At 36.5% G+C, this 18,949-nt stretch overlaps 1 protein-coding gene and 1 long non-coding RNA gene across 3 annotated transcripts in view; one reads left to right on the forward strand and one right to left on the reverse strand.

Annotated features, from left to right (window-relative positions):
- Positions 1-7,816, reverse strand: part of npm1b (nucleophosmin 1b) — a 29,194-nt gene extending 21,378 nt beyond the window's left edge. Inside the window, exons 1-5 of the mRNA XM_067456998.1 lie at positions 7,723-7,816; positions 7,255-7,337; positions 6,826-6,945; positions 3,348-3,441; positions 2,822-2,919 (exon numbers count right to left, since the gene is read on the reverse strand). Coding sequence (XP_067313099.1) covers positions 2,822-2,919; positions 3,348-3,441; positions 6,826-6,945; positions 7,255-7,337; positions 7,723-7,771 — 444 coding nt within the window. The 5' untranslated portion in view covers positions 7,772-7,816. The remainder of the gene's footprint in view (positions 1-2,821; positions 2,920-3,347; positions 3,442-6,825; positions 6,946-7,254; positions 7,338-7,722) is intronic.
- A 1,352-nt stretch (positions 7,817-9,168) lies between these two features.
- The window catches only part of LOC137092654 (uncharacterized), a 34,497-nt gene continuing 24,716 nt past the window's right edge, over positions 9,169-18,949 (forward strand). For both annotated transcript variants that reach the window (XR_010908318.1, XR_010908319.1), the window contains exon 1: positions 9,169-9,418. This is a non-coding gene — a long non-coding RNA (uncharacterized lncRNA). The remainder of the gene's footprint in view (positions 9,419-18,949) is intronic.

Here is an 18,949-nt window from a genome sequence, read left to right on the forward strand (position 1 = left end):
TTGTTTGTTTATTGTAAAGTGTCCTTGAGCTCTGGAAAGGCGCTATATAAATAAAACTTATTATTATTATTATTATTATTATTATTATTTTTAATTACTTTTTTTTATATTAAAATACATTCTCTTCACCTAATTTATTGTTCATTGACTACTATCAGTATGCCATTCGTGGGTTTATCTCCCCCAAAAGTGAAACATTGTGCCCCCCAGGCACCATCAAAACATTAAGGGCCAGATTTACTACAGGGCAAATTAGCGCAGATGGGAGTGGAAAGTTTTGCTCGTGATCTACTGACGACGCGCAAATGAATGAACAAAGATGAAACCAGATCATTTCCATAATGACCAACACAATCTACCAAGAGCAGCATCAGGTTAAAACCATGCTTTTTTGGCCGGTAAATCTTCTTCTTTTTCTTTCGGCTGTTCCCTTCAGGGGTCGCCACAGCGAATTATCTGCCTCCATCTAGTCCTATCCTCTGTATCCTCTTCTCTCAGACCGACTACCTTCATGTCCTCCTTCACTACATCCATAAACCTCCTCTTTGGTCTTCCTCTTGACCTCCTGTCTGGCAGCTCTAACCTCAGCATCCTTTTACCGATGTATTCACTCTCCCTCCTCTGAACATGTCCAAACCATCTCAACCTGGCCTCTCTAACTTTGTCGCCAAAACATCTCACATGTGCTGTCCCTCTGATGTACTCATTCCTAATCCTATCCATCCTCGTCACTCCCAAAGAGAACCTCAACATCTTCAGCTCTGCTACCTCTAGCTCTTCCTCCTGTCTTTTCCTCAGTGCAACTGTCTCCAAACCACACAACATCGCTGGTCTCACTACTGTCCTGTACACCTTTCCTTTCATTCTTGCTGGTACACTTTTATCACACAACAGACCTGACACTTCTGTCCACCCATTCCAACCTGCCTGCACACGCTTCTTCACCTCTTTTCCACACTCCCCATTGCTTTGGACTGCAAACCCTAAGTACTTAAAATCCTGCACCTTCTTTACCTCTTCTCTCTGTAACCTCACTGTTCCACTTGGTTCCCTCTCATTCACACACATGTATTCTGTCTTGCTGCGACTAACCTTCATTCCTCTCCTCTCCAGAGCAAACCTCCACCTCTCTAGACTTTCCTCCACCTGCTCCCTGCTCTCACTACAGATCACAATGTCATCCGCAAACATCATAGTCCATGGAGATTCCTGTCTGACCTCATCTGTCAGCCTGTCCATCACCACCGCAAACAAGATGATGGTGAAAATACCATTTTCAAACATTGACGAGCGTACACCTTAGTAAATCACCTTGCATGATTCATTTAAATACTCTCCTCCCATAAATGTTACGTCTGAAAGGGAAACTACAAATGCACAAAAATAACCCTGTCCACGCTTTTCAAATTTTTCACTGCGTGTCTTTAGTTAATCCTGATAGTATTATTAACGTCAAAAGAGGGTTTGTGCTAGCGCAAACTGTTAGTAATTCTGGCCCTATAAGTGTTCTGCTCAGATCCGTCAACCTCTTTCCAGCTCAGTCTGGGGCGTGACTACTGTAGCAGGCTGATGTGTTTAGCTGGTATGGGACCATGGTTGACGCGCTATATAGGAAAAGACATTTAGCTTCGGATACAGGAGTGCCAGCCAAATGCAAGCCGGTGCAGATGCGTTGGATGGGTTTATAACAGAGACCATTGTGTTCGCCTACTCAACTGCTTACTCGTGACACTTAGTAACAAATCTAAAAGTATTCCTAATATTTTAGACCTTTTATTGTAAGTAGCCTACTTTTACCTGTTGAGATAAGCACCCATAAGAGCTGATGTTTGCATTGGTGAAGGCGCAACATGTGAAAGTACTGTAAGCAAAATATGCTTTATTTTTGTGATTCCGCTAAGTGCCACTAGTGTCACAGAAATGACATACTTCACCTTTAATGACATTCATAACCAATAAGCCATTAAAGGCTGTGCATTTTATTGTGAGTAAATCACAACAACACTCCTAAACCCTAGTAAAATCACTATAAGTGACAGACTCTCATGGCTTATTGCTCCAGCAAAAATTCTGGGATTATTTCAACACTCTGACAAAAGATTTCAAACAGGCTCTCTGAGTATCAGATTGATGACAAGCTGTTGCTTGTCTCAGACACTTATCTAGAGGATTAAGTGTGTATTGAACAATGCGTCTCTTTATTGAGAACCATGAAAGTCAACATGGCAGCCTCCTTTTTCTGGACACCTAGTTAAACCCTTTTCATATCTTATGAACAAAAAGGAAGAAAGTGCCACATTTTTTGAGGCAAATAAATAATAATGATTCTTACTTACAAATATTTAAACATTCTTAAATCAAGATATATTTACTTGATTAAGTTTATGCTTAAAACAAGAATGTCAGTGGGGTAAGAAAAAAGGGAAAACAAGATTAATGTTCTTGCACCAGACAGATGTTTTACCTATAATAGTTAAAAGCATAAAAGCTCATATAAATTTACTTAATTCAGATTTTTTTCAGAAAACAAGTTTTAATATCTTCTCTTATTTGTCTTTTAAAAATAAATGTACTGATTTTAAATAAATGTAATATCAATAAATATTGATATTAATATTAATTACAGATATTTGTAATGAAAAAAAAAACATTTCATTTTGCAGTGAAAAGAAATCTAACTATTTATCTTAGGGGAGTTTTATGCATAGCTAGGTTCTACATATATGCAGGTTCTACATATATGCAGCTTTTAATATTTAAAATAATCATAATTTAGTCATTTTAATTCATTAATAGTAAAGTGAGATTGATAAGCAATCACCTGAGGCACTTTTGCGAGGATCATGTTGGATGGTCTCTTTACTGGTGATGAGTTATTCTCCTCCTCTTCCTCATCCTCATCATCTGATTCCTTTACACCTGAACAAAACCACAAAGATCTTCAGACATCAATAACTATGGTTTAAATAAATACAATACATGACTAGGTTCATATGACCAAATCACTCTGGCATATGAAAGCTGCACTTGTTTAATATTCAGAGAATACAACTGACAAGCTGAAACCCTCTGAACAGTCTGTGCAAACATATGGAAGCGATTATATCCGTGCAAATGTTGTTACATGTTGCTGGTTAATTCATTCTGAGTCCGTATGGAGAGTGCAGGGCCCTTTAGGACGGCCGGATTAGTCCCATGGACATCGCAACAGGTACAGAGAAACATTTCATCAGAGAGAAGAATAAACAACAGGCAAAAGACACACCTGGGAAATTGTCTTCCTGAACTCTTTGTTTTGAATAGTCATGTTCAGTCCTAGCAAATGAGGAAAGACAAAAGGTACTCACTGATGAAATGCTGACCGCTGATGTAGACCGGCCCCCCTCCGGACCGCAGGCGAAAGGACACAGGAGGCGTGACCTCAAAACCCCCCAGACTTAGCTAGAGGGAACATGCAGTAGTTATCCAAACTGAGTGGAGAATGATCACTTCAACAAACACAACAATAGCAAAATGTTTGAATTATAATCTACTTTTAGAACACAAAGAAAACAGTCGACAGCTTATCTTGAACATCGAGGCTCTGTCTGTTCCAAAACCCAGTGAGATGCCTTTGCTGTTTACTACCTACGTTCAAAAGCTTGGGGCCAAAAAGATTTTAAAAATAATAATAATAACAATAATACTTTATTCAGCCAGGCTAAGAAAGAATTAAATCGGTTAAAGGTGACAGTGATTTTTTTTTACAAAAGCCTTCTTTTGAACTTTATATTCATCAAAGAATCCTGAACATAATTAATCAGCTTCCACCAAAAATATTAAGGAGCACAACTGTTTTCAACATAGATATAATAATAATTCTTGATCAGCAAATAAGCAAATAAGGGAGTTCACAGATGTAGTTCAGTTCTCTTGTTTCTTTTGGTCCAGAGAATGTCGGTTTTGAAAACACACGGCTGCGTTGAGTTCTCGTTCACGTTTGACCGACTAAAACACGCACAAGTATGCCAAAATGTCTGCTTTGTCGAGTATCATTGTAAGCAAAGTCTTTAATTAGTTCAAACGTGTTAAATGAATGCAAAGAGTTGCATGCGTGTCAGATCCGGATCCACATCATGTAATTCAGATCTTAAAGTGACAGCAGCCTAAAAAACACACTGCTGTGATGTCTATCTTTAATGTAAATCAAAGAACAAAAGATAAAGAGAACATCACTCACTGCTCTTGACTGAACTTTTGTAAGGATTCATCTCTATTTCATTTATGATTTATTCAATTTCTGTATAATTTCTACCTGTTAAATCATATATTTAAAATACAATGCATGTTGTTTCTACATTCACTTGGAGATTACATGTGAAACTATAATAACTTTAATGTTAGATGCGATTAATCGCGAATAATTACAAAAAAAACGTGTGCTTTTTTAATCATATCGCAATATAACTATTTTTAATCAATTTTCATTCTACTGTATTGTTTAATAGATGCAGTTTCGGTGAGCATAAAATGCTTATTTAAAACACCTTACCCAAACTTGTAAACGGAAACGGAAATGATTGAATCGTAAAAAATGTACTACTAAGAAAGGCTACGTGTTGTTTATCTAGCATCTATCTAGTTTGCAAAATCACATGACTAATGATTCCCACCACAAACAACCAAACTGAATTTGTTTCCCAGAAAAAATTCACGACTGGGAAGCGTCCCGATCATTACATGCCAGTACGTCTAAGACAGGCCTACAGCTAGACACCAGTATACAATTGCGCAACTAGAAAAATACAAGCCACGGCCAAACGTTCTGAATGAACATTCCACCGCACCAGGCAACGGCACTTGCATCGATGGCAACCAGATGTAAACAGCTGAGGGCGCGATGGTCTGCTTAATGCTTTAAATGACAGCTAGGTAACTGTTGTAATTACGCTGAATGGCAAGCAATCCCTCAAGTCCAAAATCATCTCAGATGATCTGTTTCAACATAAACGCTGAATGATGAGTTGATTGTCTCCTGAGCAATCAAGACAAAACCTTGTAATTAAGGTACAATTATTGCTTGACTATTTTTTGAGTGAGAGATATTCTGGGGCGTTTTCTAATTTGGGGGATTGAATAAACAAAGATCAAGATTCAAATCCAAGATCTTACAGACAGGGTCAAAATTACACACAAACACACACAAGGGCTTACAAAGATGGACAAGCAGCTATGCCCTAAACTCGATGACACACAAGGTGTTGAAGAAGGTCAAACCGCCAACATTAAAATTCCTGAAAGTCCACCCACCGTGATAATCATATCGGCAGTTAGTATTTATCTGAACACAAATAGAGTTGCAAACTCTGCATTCTGTTCGCACTGAGCCATAAAACATAGATTCCTCCCAGTTCTTGGAAATGTTTTCCATAGCTGATATAAAACAGAGGCGAATATGTGCTGATGTCATGGAGAGCTTGTGCCTGCTCTCCTGATGATGCAACAATGGCCCAGCCCCTTCCATAAACAATCTGTCAATCAAAACTTGACCAGCCTCGGCACAGCTGGAATTTTTATTAGACACATTCTTCCAATACCATAAAACACCCATAACAGGCATCCCTCCACAGTATAAATACACATTCAAAGTGTTATTGAAGGCATAACACTTGGCTATTTCAGTAAATCTTTAGAATAAGGTCTCATTTGAATTAACGCAGGTCAATACATTAACTAACAATGAGCAACAGTATTTATTTATTAATATTTTGATTTATTAATAATGTTAGTTCATGTTAGCTTAGGTCTATTAAATTATAATAATAACAGATGCAACTTTTATTATAATGATAATAGATACAAATTTGGAATTAAATAATGTATTAGTAAATGTTGAAAATAACATTCACTAAGATTAATAAATGTTTCATAAGTATTTTTCATTGTTAACAAATGAAACCATATTGTAAAGCGTTACCATATTTTATTTTTATTTTTCAAAATTAACTAAAGTAAACTTGTAATATAATCTGCAAAATTAATTTATCTTCTAAATAATTTGTTTCTTTGTTTTACCACAAAGTGTTTTAAAGTGAAAGTTTCTCAATTTAATTTTAAATTTATTTGAAGGTGTCATTGTAATGATGCAATTATTTATTGAGTAATATTAATTAACAACATGTACATGTACATTAGTTGCTTGTAATTATGCAAAATTTACTGTTACTACTATAGTATGTACATGTAACGTACAACAAGGACAAATTAAGTGTTACAGAACCTTTATAACATTGGCCAGCTTCTACACTGAATCAACAAAAACAGTCACTGTATTAAAGGGATAGTTCACCCAAAAAATGAAAATTCTGGTCATTAATTATTCACCCTCCCCTCTTTGATAAAATCTGAGTGATTTCGGTCCCTCTATTTACAGCTGAGCAACTACCACTTTTGACGCTCCAAAAAGTTTAATCCATATGAATTGAACGGTTATATTTAAAACAAGTCTTTTCAGAAAATTTGGACTAAATCTCTAAATTCATATGGATTAGTTTTGCAATCTCTTTGTGAACTTTTTGAAGCATCGAAGTGGTAGTTTCACAGTCAATGGGGGGACAGAAATCTCTCAGATATTATCAAAAAAATATATTCATTTGTGTTCTGAAGATGAACGAAAGTCTTACGGGTTTGGAAAATTAATGACAGAATTTTCATTTTCGGGTGAACTATCCCTTTAATAACAGTAGCTAAAATGCAGTAGCAAACCTTTTGATTGATGAATTTAGGACTAGATAAATGACTTTACAAATATGGGTTTCTGTTCTTGACATATAATAGCACACTTACAGAAGGCAGAACGGACGGCTTCAGTACAGCGAGAGTGATTTTGGTCATTTTGCCATCATAAGTCAATCCCTCCATCTCCACGGTGTGGAATTTATCCTCCGCCTCTGCGCCCAAACAAACCTGAGAACACAGGTGAAGACGTGCACGTGAGAGAGGAAAAAATGGCTGTGTTCATCTGAGATTACGGGCAATTTAAATAACTAATCCATAATATGAATTACTAGATTAATGAATACTGACAACAACATTCCCATTAGATATAGTCCAAGTGGATAATTCTACAGATCCTATCATAATAATATAAGAATAGAATAGAATAGAATAGAATAGAATAGAATAGAATAGAATAGAATAGAATAGAATAGAATGTCCATGACTACCATGACTATTGGTAGTTTTAATTACAGTTTATTAATTCATCTTCCTCACCGACTTGAGTGACAGCTGATGTTCAGCCTCATCATCATCCAACTCAACTTTGTGCTCTTTCTTTTCTGCTTTCAACGAGCAACCTACAACAAGACGACAAAACTTGTGTTTTATTCAATAATGTTGTAATCAGGATGCAAACTTTTGGAAACCCCCTTCTCAACGATCTACAATCCCACATAATACACAGCATTCTTTATACATGGTATCATAGTAAACAAAAGAGGAAAATAAATACTCATGGTCCTCTTGTCCTAATATATTTGAAATAATAATGAAAAAAAAAACGTATGTTTAAATTAAACATAAAGCTCTACACAAAGGCATGAGGCTAGCTGCATTAGCCACAACTCTTTTATTACACTGCAAAACTGCAGCAGGCGCATGTATATAATATACTACATTATGGCATATAATTGATCATCGCACATATATGATTATGCAACATGAGGTTTTATTTCAGCTCACCAAACAAATACATCTGAGGTCGGCTGAGGTCTTTAATGTTATCCTCCATTTTTGCGCCACAGAAGGTCCTGTTAATCGTAGTTCCGGCGTGCGGATTGACAATTGAATGGACGAATGGGAGTGCTAGAGTGGGCGGGCTCTTGTAAGAATCCTCCAATAGCATGCACCTTTGGTGCTTAAGAAAACACTCAATGGCTCTGAGTAGACTGTCCTTTTGTTTTCTTTTTCTTGCTTTCAGTACTTGATTTATCCGCCAGATGACGCCCTATTATAAAATATTCAGTATATTTATCTCGGCTCAGACATCCATAGCAACCATTTTTCCATTTAAAACTGTTTACATAATTACCTAAACGTTGTATGACGATTAGATGTATGATTTAATATAATTTAACATCCACCCCAAATAATAATAATAAAAAAATACAAAATTATTATTTGTTGTTTTTGTTGTTAAAATAACAACTAGCATTTCACCAAAACATGATACATTTCTGTGCTGCTGAAAAATGACAAATCATTTCCAAGTCCCGTTGGGTTTCTCTTTGAATATCCTTTTATTGAAAATTCTTCTACATTTTTATTAACATAAATTATAAAACTGAATTGAGATCAGTTACAATACTGTAGTGTTGGATAAATTAGGTAAAATAATGAATTATCTTCAACGGTGTAATTAGATTACTGTACTAATTACTCTCTCTATAAAGTATTGGATTACTTTTTCATTTATTTATGAATACCATTCATATCAGTCTCGACCAGTTAGAAAATACAAAGATAAACAGGAAACTGAACTTTTGATCCTTTCAAATAAACAAAAGCCTGTACAATTGCATGAATTATTCTTGAACTGATCAAAGTAATTTATAGGGAGAAGGTTATAGGCTACATTATAAACATACATTTTTAACATGATGCTAAATCCACTATTGTTTTATATAGAAGTGTTCTATAGTCTATACAGTATTTAATAATTAGCTAAGTAACTACCTAATCCCTTACTTTACTTTTTCAAGGGAAGACTATTTAAATTTCTGTAATTATATTAGCATATTTTGTAATTAATTGCACCCAACACTGGTAACTACAACTATATATTCGGTTTGGTTTCAAAACCTAAATAAAATGTTCAAAAAAAAAAAAAAAATATATATATATATATATATATATATATATATATATATATATATATATATATATATATATATATATATATATATATATATATATATATATATATATATATATATATATATAAAATAAAAAAACCTTCCAATGACATTTAACATTAAAAAATAATAACAAAAAACAGAAATTGGGTTATACACATAAGTTATTACATCGTACAGGGTCAAACATTACATTTTACATAACGATTCGAAGCAATGATTCGAAAGATTCAACGAATCATAAAGTGTTCGAATCTTCGTTTCGAACGCGCCATCCGTCAGGCTATGCCACGCTCTGGCTAGTTAAACGCTTCGTAGTTCACTGCCATGTCGTTCTTCGACTATTTATTAAACTCTTCAGAAGATTTACTTGATTTCCTATTCACAAGAACAACGTTTTTTTGCTTTGTTAGAGGTGACAGCCATAAAAAAGGACGAAGATAATCGCTTCCACTCTTCATGCAGGCGCTTGGTGAAAAGAACCATCTTGAAAGAAAACAGTTCAAAACAAGCAGCACTTTAACGTGAGTGACCCGTATACACACAGACATGCCGGTCTGATGGCACACCCCAAAACATTGCATGCCTGTCGGATCTCAGAGCTATCTGTCGTCTCTGGGCCCTGTGAACACGTTGCTTAACAATCTCATAAACAATACTAAAAAGCAGAACGCAAACTTATAGGCCAATCATGATTAGTATGGCCGATTTATGAACATAACTTACAAGGAATATGTTATATTAACCAGTGGATTTGACCAAAGTGTGTTTTTAAGTGTCAGTGCTGATATCTAGTAGAAATTACAGAAATATAAGCTAGGCCTACAATACTAGCCAGAATCAGATTATCTAAAATTGGCCAAAAATTAGCCCATTAACCCAGTCCTAGTGTTTCACATTAGATACATTAATTTCTAAGGCCTCCAAATGATCAAAGTGATAAAAACTTTGCTTAAAAATGTGAAGAAATGGCTTGTGGTTCATGTGTCTTTTTGCTGTTGAATCGTTGCTGAATTTTATATAAAAGTAAACAATGTAAGAATAACATTTTTATATAGTTAGTAATATTGGATTGGAACATTTCAACAAACAAGTTAAACCATCTTAGGTTTACTGGATTATATACATTTTTAAAGAAATAAAAATCATGCCAAATCATGTTAAAACAGCTATCTAATATGATAGGCTTTGAGCGATTTGTTTACTTCTCAATTGTCTTTGTATTGCAATGCGTTTATGTTTTGCTACATAGTTTTGATCATAAAACTAAGCTTTTAAATATTCTCTTAAGACATATAGAGTGACAATTTATATGCATTTTATGAAAGTAGTCTGTTATAAAGATTTTGATTTATGATAACTCACAAGCTATCGGAATTTCATCTTAAGTTTCTGGCCATAACAACATCTGCACCAAATTGCATATTATTGTTCAGTTTGGGTCTCTGCATAAAATTGTGGTGTGTATTTCCTGCTCAAGTTTGAGCTGTATATTCTCACTATATCACACTATATAAGGCACAAAAACCTAAACTATCAGAAATATGATACAAAACAAAACACATTTGCAAACTATTAAATTATAAAATATTTGTCAGGCTATTATTTCATATGTGAGACTTTAAAGGGTTAATTATTTCGTACTTTAATATAACGATGAGAAATTCAGTTCTTAGATATTTTCCCAACTTCTCACTTTCATGGAAGTGTTTTTTCAGACCTGTATCGCTTTCTGGAAGAGAACCAGCTATCTGATTTACACAAGTGCAGATCAGTAGATTAGTTTAGATGTGTCAGTAAAAAAAAAAAAAAAACTACAGGTATATCAGTTGTTTCTGTGTGTTGTTTTCTTTTGGTGATGCTTTTGACAACCCGACATTTGAGTAGAGATTGTTCCACAGACACTGTAAAAAAGCCTTTTTATGCAGCGTTAAATTGCATAGCGACTGTCCCATGGTACTGCATTCTTTGCTTGATAAAAAGAAATGTTGGCTTTTATTGAATTCTTTTGGAAAATTTGAGTGACTAGACACATAGACATCACTTCATCTATATAAGATAAAAAAATAAAACATGTCAATACAGTCTATTTTCAGCACACCAAGATATTTCAAGGACAGAAGTAAAAAGAAAATCGCCTAAAGCCCAGCCTGAAGTGTTGTTTATATCTTAAGGACTGTGTTTATCCTACTGGTTGTGTTTGGAGAATGCAGTGTGTTGGATCTTTGAACTGTTGGACATCTGATGTATATCTGAAAACATAGGCTTATTATGAATGCTGAAGTGGAGGCTGTATAGGTCATATTGGTTTGTAGCATCTGCGAGATAAACAGGAGCCAGTCTAGGAACATTGAGTGAGATAGGAAGTGTGATACTTTAACCTCTCGTTTCTTGCTCATCTTGTGTGGCAACATTTTCGGATGAGGTGAGAGTCCTCAGGTAGATAGGGAAAAAAAAAAACATAAAGGCACATCAGGAGGAGAAGAGAAGCTCAGAGCACCTGTGGCCAAACACAATAGAGATTTTTCGAAAACAGAGGCCGAAAGGAATTTCAGCAAAATGAGCCAAGTCACGTCGCAGTGGCAGTATAGACAGGAAGATGAAAGCGGCTGGAAGACTGACAGGGGAAATGAGGGTAGAGGCATCACCGCGGCAACCGACTCTCACTGACAGGATCTTAACCAGGCGAGATGGCATCAAACTTGGCTGAACGAACCAGGAATGTGATGGCCAAAATAGACATCTGTCGTTCTGCTTAGGGTATAGTATGAAAAAATTGACCCACTTTATAATAGAAGAAAATTAATAAAGATTTGATCAATAGACTGCTTTACTCATCATGAAGTACCTTACAACATCATCTTTGATCACCAAAATTACTAATTGAATTTTTTTCTTGTAAAAATGGCATGCCTTAAAATAGCTTGAATGTAACTCTACACCCTTATTTAATTTACATGGTTCTATGAATTTTGCAAATTAGCCCCGCCTCCACTCACTCACTCACACCAGGGGTGTGTTCAGCCCCAACAAAACGTTGCTTTATGTGGAAACGTTGGTGCGTTGAACACCCTGTTCTGATAACACAAGAGTTGCTGCTATGGCAGCTGAGAAGGCCTTTCTTTGAGCAAGAATTTTCAGAGCCTGATGAAATCGGTATAAATATACTATAAAACATAAAAACTCTTCCCGAAAACTCTTAAGTGTATCACGTACACCGAGCTGCAGCGGACAGCTGCAAAAACAACTTTACCTGGACCCATTGCGCAAACTGTCTCTTTGATACTGAGTGGTTTATATACATGTTGCTGCTGATTGTGCTGACATTTTTGAATCACCCACCAAACAAGAGAAAACACATCTCAAACCGTTTCCCGAAAACCACAGCAAAACGCTGCACAACGGCTTGAGCTTGAACGTGCCTCAGCTCAGAGACCCACTCACTGAAGATCACACTTGATTGATTATAAAGTTGTGATGTCAGAAAGTTTTATCGTTTTTTTTTTTTTTTCAGTTTTAAAGTGAAGTTACTCAGCAATGTTGAATTTCCAGATGGTTTGTCTTAACGCATATGAAAAACATCACATAGACATGGCCTATAATATACATTTTCACCACATGGGGACATTAATATATTATGCTTTACTTGAATGCCAATGAAATCGAGTTTTTTAAATATATGGTATGCCATTCTAAAGTTTGGTGTTGGCAAGTTTTTTTTTTTCTTACGATTTTGAAAAACATCTCTCATGCTCGCCAAGGCTAATAAAAAACATAGATTAAAAAAATATATGGACTATGGATAGTCTCCGTGACGTCACCTGTATGTTTGAAGTGAGTTTTTGAAACTTCGAAGTCGGCCGTTGCCATCTTGGCAGTACATCACCACACGTCACTCCCAGATAACAGAAAATAGGCAAAGAGGCGGGACATGGCTGAAGCTGGAGTGATGTGATGGCTAACAGACAGCAATAAAACGGGAATCACCCTGTCAATCAATATGGCCACGCCCTTAATTATGCTGAACTTCAAGGCTTTATATAATGTGAACAAATGAGTTATAAAGAAAAATTCGCTGCACTATTGTGGTTTGTATGTCTGTATGTCAATAAAAAAATAAAATATAAAAAAATTCACCCCCTCACTGTCAAATAGTGCTCGCTGCAGAGCATCTGGAGCTCAAGGGTGGAGCTTAACCTGTTTAATGGGTGGAGAGGGTTATGGGTAGGATTAGGGTGTGCTGCACCCTCAGAAAAAAAGGTACAGTGCTGTCACTGGGGCGGTACCCTAAGGTACAAAAGTGAAAAGGTACATCTTTGCAGGGGCGTCGGACTGGGGGGATAAAGGGTACCGAGTAACCAGGGCCCGAGGCAGGGGGGGGGCCCTTAGAAGTCAGTTTTCTATGCATACACTAGGCATGTGCCGATATCAATTTTTCATGTTGCGATTAATTGATGAAGTTTTATCACGGTATACGATATTATCACGATATTGAAATAAGTTGCAAAAAAAGTGTTGCCATAGCATAACAACTTTAAGAACTATTTTTGTAAGAACAAAAATAACTGAATGTTTAAATACAATAATGCACCAAAAATATATACAGCTCTGGGAAAAAAATTAAGAGACCCCTCATTGAGAAATCAATGTTATGTGGTCTCTTGATATTTTTCAGAGCTGTAAAAGTACAATTTTCAAACAGATTAAAGTGCAAAAGAATTAGGCTATAAAGAACAGGTAGGCTTACAAATTACAATAAGGTCTCATTATTTAATGCATTAACTAAGATTGAGCAATAGCTACATTTGGTACAGAAAGTATAATGTTTTTGGTAATGTTAGTTAAGAAATACTGATCATTGTTAGTTTTATCTTAGGTCCATAAAAAAGTTATTTTGATTTTGATTTTAATGTTATTAAAAAGTAACTAAGAAATGAACATAGAATGATTAATTCTTTATAAGCATTTTTCATTGTCAGTTTGATAATAATGAATTAACATGTTAACTAATGAAGTCGTATGTCTCAAAGTTTTAATTAAAAACAATAATAAATAATCAGAACAGTTCTAATTATTAGGGCATGTTGTAGGCCTAGTCCAGATTAAAACATAAAAATGTTTAAATTTGAAAATAAACAGCCTATTAAGTCTTTAAGTATTAAGTATTTGGTGCTGTGATGAACAACATTGAGATTACAAAAACGAATGGCTGTTTTAAAAACTACACGAGTTTATGTTTGTTTGCGGGGTTTCCGGGGTAACCGATTCATTCTGCAGTTCATCAGCGCCCTCTGCTGTCATTGAGCGGCACTTCAGCAGCGCGTCTCCTTCACCGGTTCAGTCATGTGCAAACGCACGTTGGGTTTGTTTATATCTGAGCGCGTGTCCCTTTGACGCAGAAAACAGCGGTGTTGAGCATTTATACGGTTGATGGGCAAAGTATTCTTGAGTGCATTATAAACAAAGTGTAAATTGTAAATAAATTATTATTTACGATATTTTAAAGTGCCCACGATAACAATATCGTGCATATTCATTATCGTGATCAATCGCATTATCGAAAATCGGCACATGTCTAGCATACACATACATGGTACGGGGGCCCAGCAAGATGGTTTGTACCCAGGGCCCAAAATTTGGTGCTACGCTGCTGCATCTCTGTACTTATTAGTACCTTAAATGTACATATTAGTACCTTTTCGGTTTTATACCTTAGGGTACCGCCCCAGTGACAGAAATGTACCTTTTTTTCTGACAGTGTATAGGTAAATGGAGGAGTAGCCTCTCCTCACTGCTGTCATGAAGGGCAAAAATTAGCTGTATAGACCAAAACCACAATTTGTACCAGGCTAAACGTCTAAACATGTTTTTTTCTGCTGTAACCTTGGACATTTTAACATGGGACTCGGTGAGATTCTGCTCCCTTTTGGAGCCTGTCCCTAGTGGCTAGTCAATGAATTGCAGTATGTCACTTCCACATTTGCTTCAGGAAAAACTGGGGGAGGTTGCCAAATCACGAATATTGTGGCGATTGTATTGAGAATATTATTTCAATTTAGTTTAACTGTTTTGTATTGTAATATTTAAAATGTAATTTATTCCTGTGAAGGTAAAGATTAATTTTCAGCATCATTACTCTAGTTTTCAGTGTCACATGATCCTTCAGAAATCATTCTAATATGCTGATTTGCTGCTCAAGAAACTTTTTTTTTTTGTTATTATCAATATTGAAAACAGTTGTGCTGCTTAAAGGTGCACTATGTAGTATTTTTGCAGTAAAATATCCAAAAACCACTAGGCCAGTGTTATATATTTTGTTCAGTTGAGTACTTACAATATTCCAAATGTTTCCAACTATTTGTAAATTGTGGGAAAATTGCTATTTTAACTAAGAACTGGGACGCTTCAGCATAGCGTCTGAGGGAGTCGCCTGTCAATCGCGTCATCTGCGTTACCCTCAGTTTTATTCTGCAGAAGCGCTTTTCTCTTAGCAGTGTGAACATATCACAGCAGCGCCGAGCGAACGCACAGAGTAACGTCATAACATCTTTTTAAACACACTTAAATGTATCTAATATGATAAACAGAGCTGCTTTAACTGACCGGAAAAGCGGAAATAGTGCAGGCACCCGGTGACTGTGTCCCGTCCCGTCATAATAAAAGTCTCGGTGCTCGCGAGCTGTGTGTTTGTGTAACAATCGCTCCAGCGGCTGTGCTCAGCTCCACAACACTCGGTCCAGCTCTGCTTCACACTACAGTAACGTTAATAGTACCGCATCCATGAACATGATTTCTGCCCGAGTCCTATTTTCCACCGGCTGTGAGCTGAAGACCACATGTCCCAAGATGCTGCGATCAAACTACGCCTTTTTTTAAAATAAGTGCCCTCTAGTGGACGGAAAGTTGCATAGTGCACCTTTAAAGGGGGGTCGAAACACTCAGTTTCAGTCAATCTCATGTCAATCTTGAGTACCTATAGAGTAGTATTGCATCCTTCATATCTCAGAAAAGTCTTTAGTTTTATTATATTTATAAAAGAAATATAGGCTGTACCGAGTCTTTTCCACACAAAAAAACGAGCGGCTGAAGGCGTATCGAGTGGGCGGAGATAAAGAATGACGAGTGTGCACAAAGCGGTGACGTCCTCAAGCGTGGAGAAGAAAACGCTACCCAGATTCAGCTAATACAGATATGATCCAGAATCAGATCCGGAGGCTGAAATAAATTGAACAGGGGAAGCAACAACAGCAGGACGTCCGTCTCTGTGGTATGTACTGTATTTAGAGGCCTATCAACATTTGTGTGTGTTTACTCGCAGTTTATGAGGACATGATTTGGTTTATGGACTATTGTATGTGACTAAACCTTAGCAGTAGCAAGCAAAACAGGTTTGCACGTCAGACTAGTGTAACGTTATACAGAGAACAACAATGGAGTAACCGTTAGCGCATTTGAATGACGAAGCACGCTTTGTGAGAACGCTAGGTTTATGTTTGGGTGGTTTTACAATAAACAAACTGACACCTATAGTGGTCAGCTAAACAAATGTATTTAAACACACACCATAGATCGCATGCTCCACTGATAAATCAACTAACGTTATACACGATCGTGTCGTTTACTGATGTTTACTCACGCGACGATAGCCGACAACACAGACATTTGAAGCAGTTTTACTCACCGCCTGCTTCCAAAGCAGGACCGAACCTTTATCGCTGGGACCGCTCCGTCAAAAACACTCTTCTTTGGTATGATTTGGTGAAGTCCTGTGACAGCAGTGACCGTGGAGATCCACTTTTGCGACACGACTAAAGCGTGATTTTATGAAGCTTCCCGTCATTTCTGCGTTCAAATCGGTTCAAATGCAGCGCTGCCTTCCCGGAATGCTGTGCTGAAGCGTTGAAGTCGCTCGACGTCACCCATTGGAATAAAGTGGAGCGCGGCGCGACCATAGGGTGCGACAGAAGTGTTGCACGGTAGAGTGGATCTGGACCTTGAGAGCAGTGTTATGGGCATGCATTTGCTCTCTCGATAAAAATGTATATGTGCACCTCGAATACAAAGTAAGTCGCTTAAAGCATCTGCCAAATCCATAAATGTAATGTAAATGTATTATTTTGCAAACTGTGCTAAAAAAAAAGTCATGGTTCTTTGATTGAAGTAAAAAAAACAGTATTTATTTGAAATAGTTTATTTCAATTGAATACTTTTTTTCTGAATAAATATATTGTGTGTGTGTGTGTGTGTGTGTGTGTGTGTGTGTGTGTGTGTGTGTGTGTGTGTGTGTGTGTGTGTCTTCTATAATTTCAGAAACAATTTCTGAGATGTTAATGTTTAATTCACCTGCCCTAGAACTAAATTGGATAATGATTATGTGTAATGATATTTTAAAATGGGCTAATCACACAAGTCCAACAGTATTATTGTTCCCGTTGAAAGATGCATGTTGTGTTCCCAGTCAAATGCTGGCTCTTTTCTGAAAGCCACAGGCTGTGGAGAGCCATAATCAGTTTACTGCTTTAGCATTTCCTGGGAGATGCAGTCGTGTGTAGAACAGAATGTAAAGGCTCATTTACTGTGAATAAAACTGCTATGATTCCCCGTCCCCTCCCTGTGTTACGCGGATATCACTCCTCTGCGCTAACCAATGAGGAAGCTCCTGTTTTGGCTGCTGTTTTGGCTCACAGAGATCCCATCAGTTGTTTACGCCCCTACAGTGTCTGGGTGGACATGGGCAATGAATGCTTTCAAAATACATGTCAAGAACTTTGTGTTTTGTTTACAACTGCACTCACGGGTTCTCAAGAGGTTTTTACAAGATGACGTATGAGGATTTAGACTAAAAAATAGGTGTAAAATTAATAGATGTGTGTAATTGTTTATCAGTGTTAAATGGATAGTTCAACCAAAAATGGCAATTCTGTTATTCACCCTCATGTTGTTCCAAACCCATAAGACTTTTGTTCATAGGGAATACAAATGAAGATCTTATAGATGAAATCATAGCGATATTCGATATGCGATGCGATATTGCTATTAGTGTGTAAAATCGATTTAAATTATATTTTTAAAAAGTATTTAAAAACAGAGAATTATATTGTAGTGTTTCACATTCTTTCTGGGAAACGAAAGCATCGCCGCAACTTCTGAAAGTCACCAGCAGTGTTTTAGCAAAAATGTATGTCATAAATTTGACAATATAACTTTAACATCAATGTAAACAAACAAAAAATGTAATGCAAATATTTAAAAACCAAAAACTCTTTACTTGACATGGTAATTGTTATATCAACCTAAAACTTAACATCAAGAACATAAACAAAGACTCCTGAACTAGGGGTGGAGGAATATTTTTGTTATTTTAATTTATCTTTGTTATTAAAAATAATAACTAAAAAGAGTAGTCTTCACATGAATTAAATATGCACTGATACATAATAAAACTACAAAGGTTATTCAGCCATATACACAGTGATTTTCTCTTCTTCTTCTGTTGTTTGACAGACAATGGCAGGTTTACTGTATTATTAGCCGTCTGTCACTTTAAGAGCTAATGCACGGATCCTATTGATATGCATTCGGTTTCTTTCCCCAGCTGATATTGTTCACTTAAAGCTAACTGACTAGGTTTACATGAATACTAGGGGTGTAACGATTCATCTACTACATCGATGTATCGATTTATATTCCTATGATTCAACTACATCGATCTGTGCTCGGCAAGTTGGCCTTCCGGACGACATATATCGATTTAATATCGTTTTAAAAGGTAATCGATCGATTGTATCGATAATGGGAAATAGCGCATTTGATTTAAGCATGTCAGACTTTATATGGATGTTTTTTCTTAGCCCTTTTAATGATAAAGGCGTTAAACGTTACTCAGTCTGCCTATATGCGACGTCAGCCGCACGCGCCGGCAGCCGCGCAAAGTAAACAAAACATAGCGCGGACAGGATTTGTCATGACAGCGGATGACAGAGCAGAAGCCAACGAGCGAGAAATTATCAAGCCACCATATTGCGGTCCAGTGTGTGAAAAAACACTTTAGTAAA

Source organism: Pseudorasbora parva, chromosome 11, assembly GCF_024679245.1.
Source record: "Pseudorasbora parva isolate DD20220531a chromosome 11, ASM2467924v1, whole genome shotgun sequence".
NCBI classification, from domain to species: domain Eukaryota; kingdom Metazoa; phylum Chordata; class Actinopteri; order Cypriniformes; family Gobionidae; genus Pseudorasbora; species Pseudorasbora parva.